At 34.1% G+C, this 1,626-nt stretch overlaps 1 protein-coding gene across 1 annotated transcript in view; it reads left to right on the top strand.

Annotated features, from left to right (window-relative positions):
* LOC106875756 (uncharacterized) overlaps positions 1 to 1,626 on the top strand; it is a 263,867-nt gene that overhangs the window by 72,995 nt on the left and 189,246 nt on the right. Inside the window, exon 5 of the mRNA XM_052974191.1 lies at positions 431 to 537. Within this exon, the coding sequence (XP_052830151.1) occupies positions 431 to 537 (107 nt within the window). The remainder of the gene's footprint in view (positions 1 to 430; positions 538 to 1,626) is intronic.

Raw genomic sequence — 1,626 nt, 5'->3', positions numbered from 1 at the left:
ATATATATATATATATATATATATATATATATATAATGTATATATAATGTGTGTACACATATGCATGCACATATATATAAAGACATAAAATTTATGTGCCTGACTAAAAAAAATAACATATATAGAACAAAATGTGTGTTTGGTGTATGTTTTCCAAATTCTATTTTTCTGGGTAAACATTATTTTTTGTGAGCTAATTAATAGCATTGTATTGTGTCCTTTTACTTGTGCTTTCCCCAAAAGTATGCCTTGTACTTACTTCACAGGTTATTAGTGTTAGAAACAGGTATCAGTCACCCTTTCTTTGATATAGATATTTTGCCAGCTTATACCTAAACTTGAGCATATGAGACTAATGAATTTTTTTCATCCTAACAATTTAGTTATCTTTGCTTCTTGTATTTTCTTATTTTATTTTTCCTATTTTCAGTGAAGAAAATGTTGATAATGGTCAATCATTGTTTCGCCAAGCTCGGTCAATTGCTCGCAAATTTGCTATTGCACATATATATGCTGCTGAATTTGAACTTAAGTATGGTAAGCTGTGTTTTAATTTTTTGTGGTTGAGAAGCTTACTTCCCCACCATGTTGTTTTGGGTTCAGTCCTTTTGCATTGTACCTTAAGCAAGTGCCTTCTACTACAGCCCCAGCCTCATGAGTGAGTTTCAAAGACGTAAACTTAAAGAAAGCATGGAAAAGTGGACATTAAAAAATAATGATGATGATGACAGCCTAGACACACTTGATCTTGGTTACCTCTGTGAAGGAGCAGATAGGATTCTACCTGGTGGCTTTATGTTTTACTTCTCAGCCTAACAAGAATAGAGTTAATTCTGTAGTCTTAAATTTTGTTTTGCAAAATTCTCTGTTTTTGCTTGGAAAGGAAAACATGGAGGTTTGTGAAGAAATATTCGCCACTCGGGAATGAAATGCAGAGAATGTGTAAATGAATAAGGAAGGGACAGAGAGTGAGTGATGTTTATGTAAGTGACTGTCTTACTCAGAACACTCTGTGTTGTGTACTTTTGATTATAGAGGGAAAATCAACAATGATGACAACAATGACCACATACAACAATAACAAGACCAGAATAAAATACAGCTATAAGCAGAAGTGAGTAGATTAAACCATCATTCACTTGCAAGGAAGACTATATTAAAAAATATAACTGTGACATTACATACCTATGATTGATGAAACTTCCAATTGTTGCAGTACAAAGCAAACCCCCGCTACACACACAAAAAAAAGAAAAGGAGAAGAAAAATTTGTTGCAAAACACGGCCTGCTGACACCAACATGGTTCCAACAGCCAAGTCAGCAGCTGGGAAACCATGGACCAGCCCAGCAAGCAAACTTGCTCAGAGATGAATTAGTCATACACAGTTGGATTTTTTGTGTAATGTAGTTCTTCATCCTCCAACTTCACACTGACTGTAGTTCTTCATTACCTGATGTCACACTTCCTTTCCAACTGATCATCACACATTCCTGTGGGACATCCATGTACACACTTGTGTATGTATGTGTTTGTATGTACATATTTAAGTATATGTTGATGACTATATAGCAATATGTGCTGTCTTGTGTTAGGTATAAGTATTGCATATATATATATATATATA

This window comes from Octopus bimaculoides, chromosome 18 (genome assembly GCF_001194135.2).
Source record: "Octopus bimaculoides isolate UCB-OBI-ISO-001 chromosome 18, ASM119413v2, whole genome shotgun sequence".
Taxonomy (NCBI): domain Eukaryota; kingdom Metazoa; phylum Mollusca; class Cephalopoda; order Octopoda; family Octopodidae; genus Octopus; species Octopus bimaculoides.
This window is presented reverse-complemented; position numbering and strand designations above follow the sequence as displayed.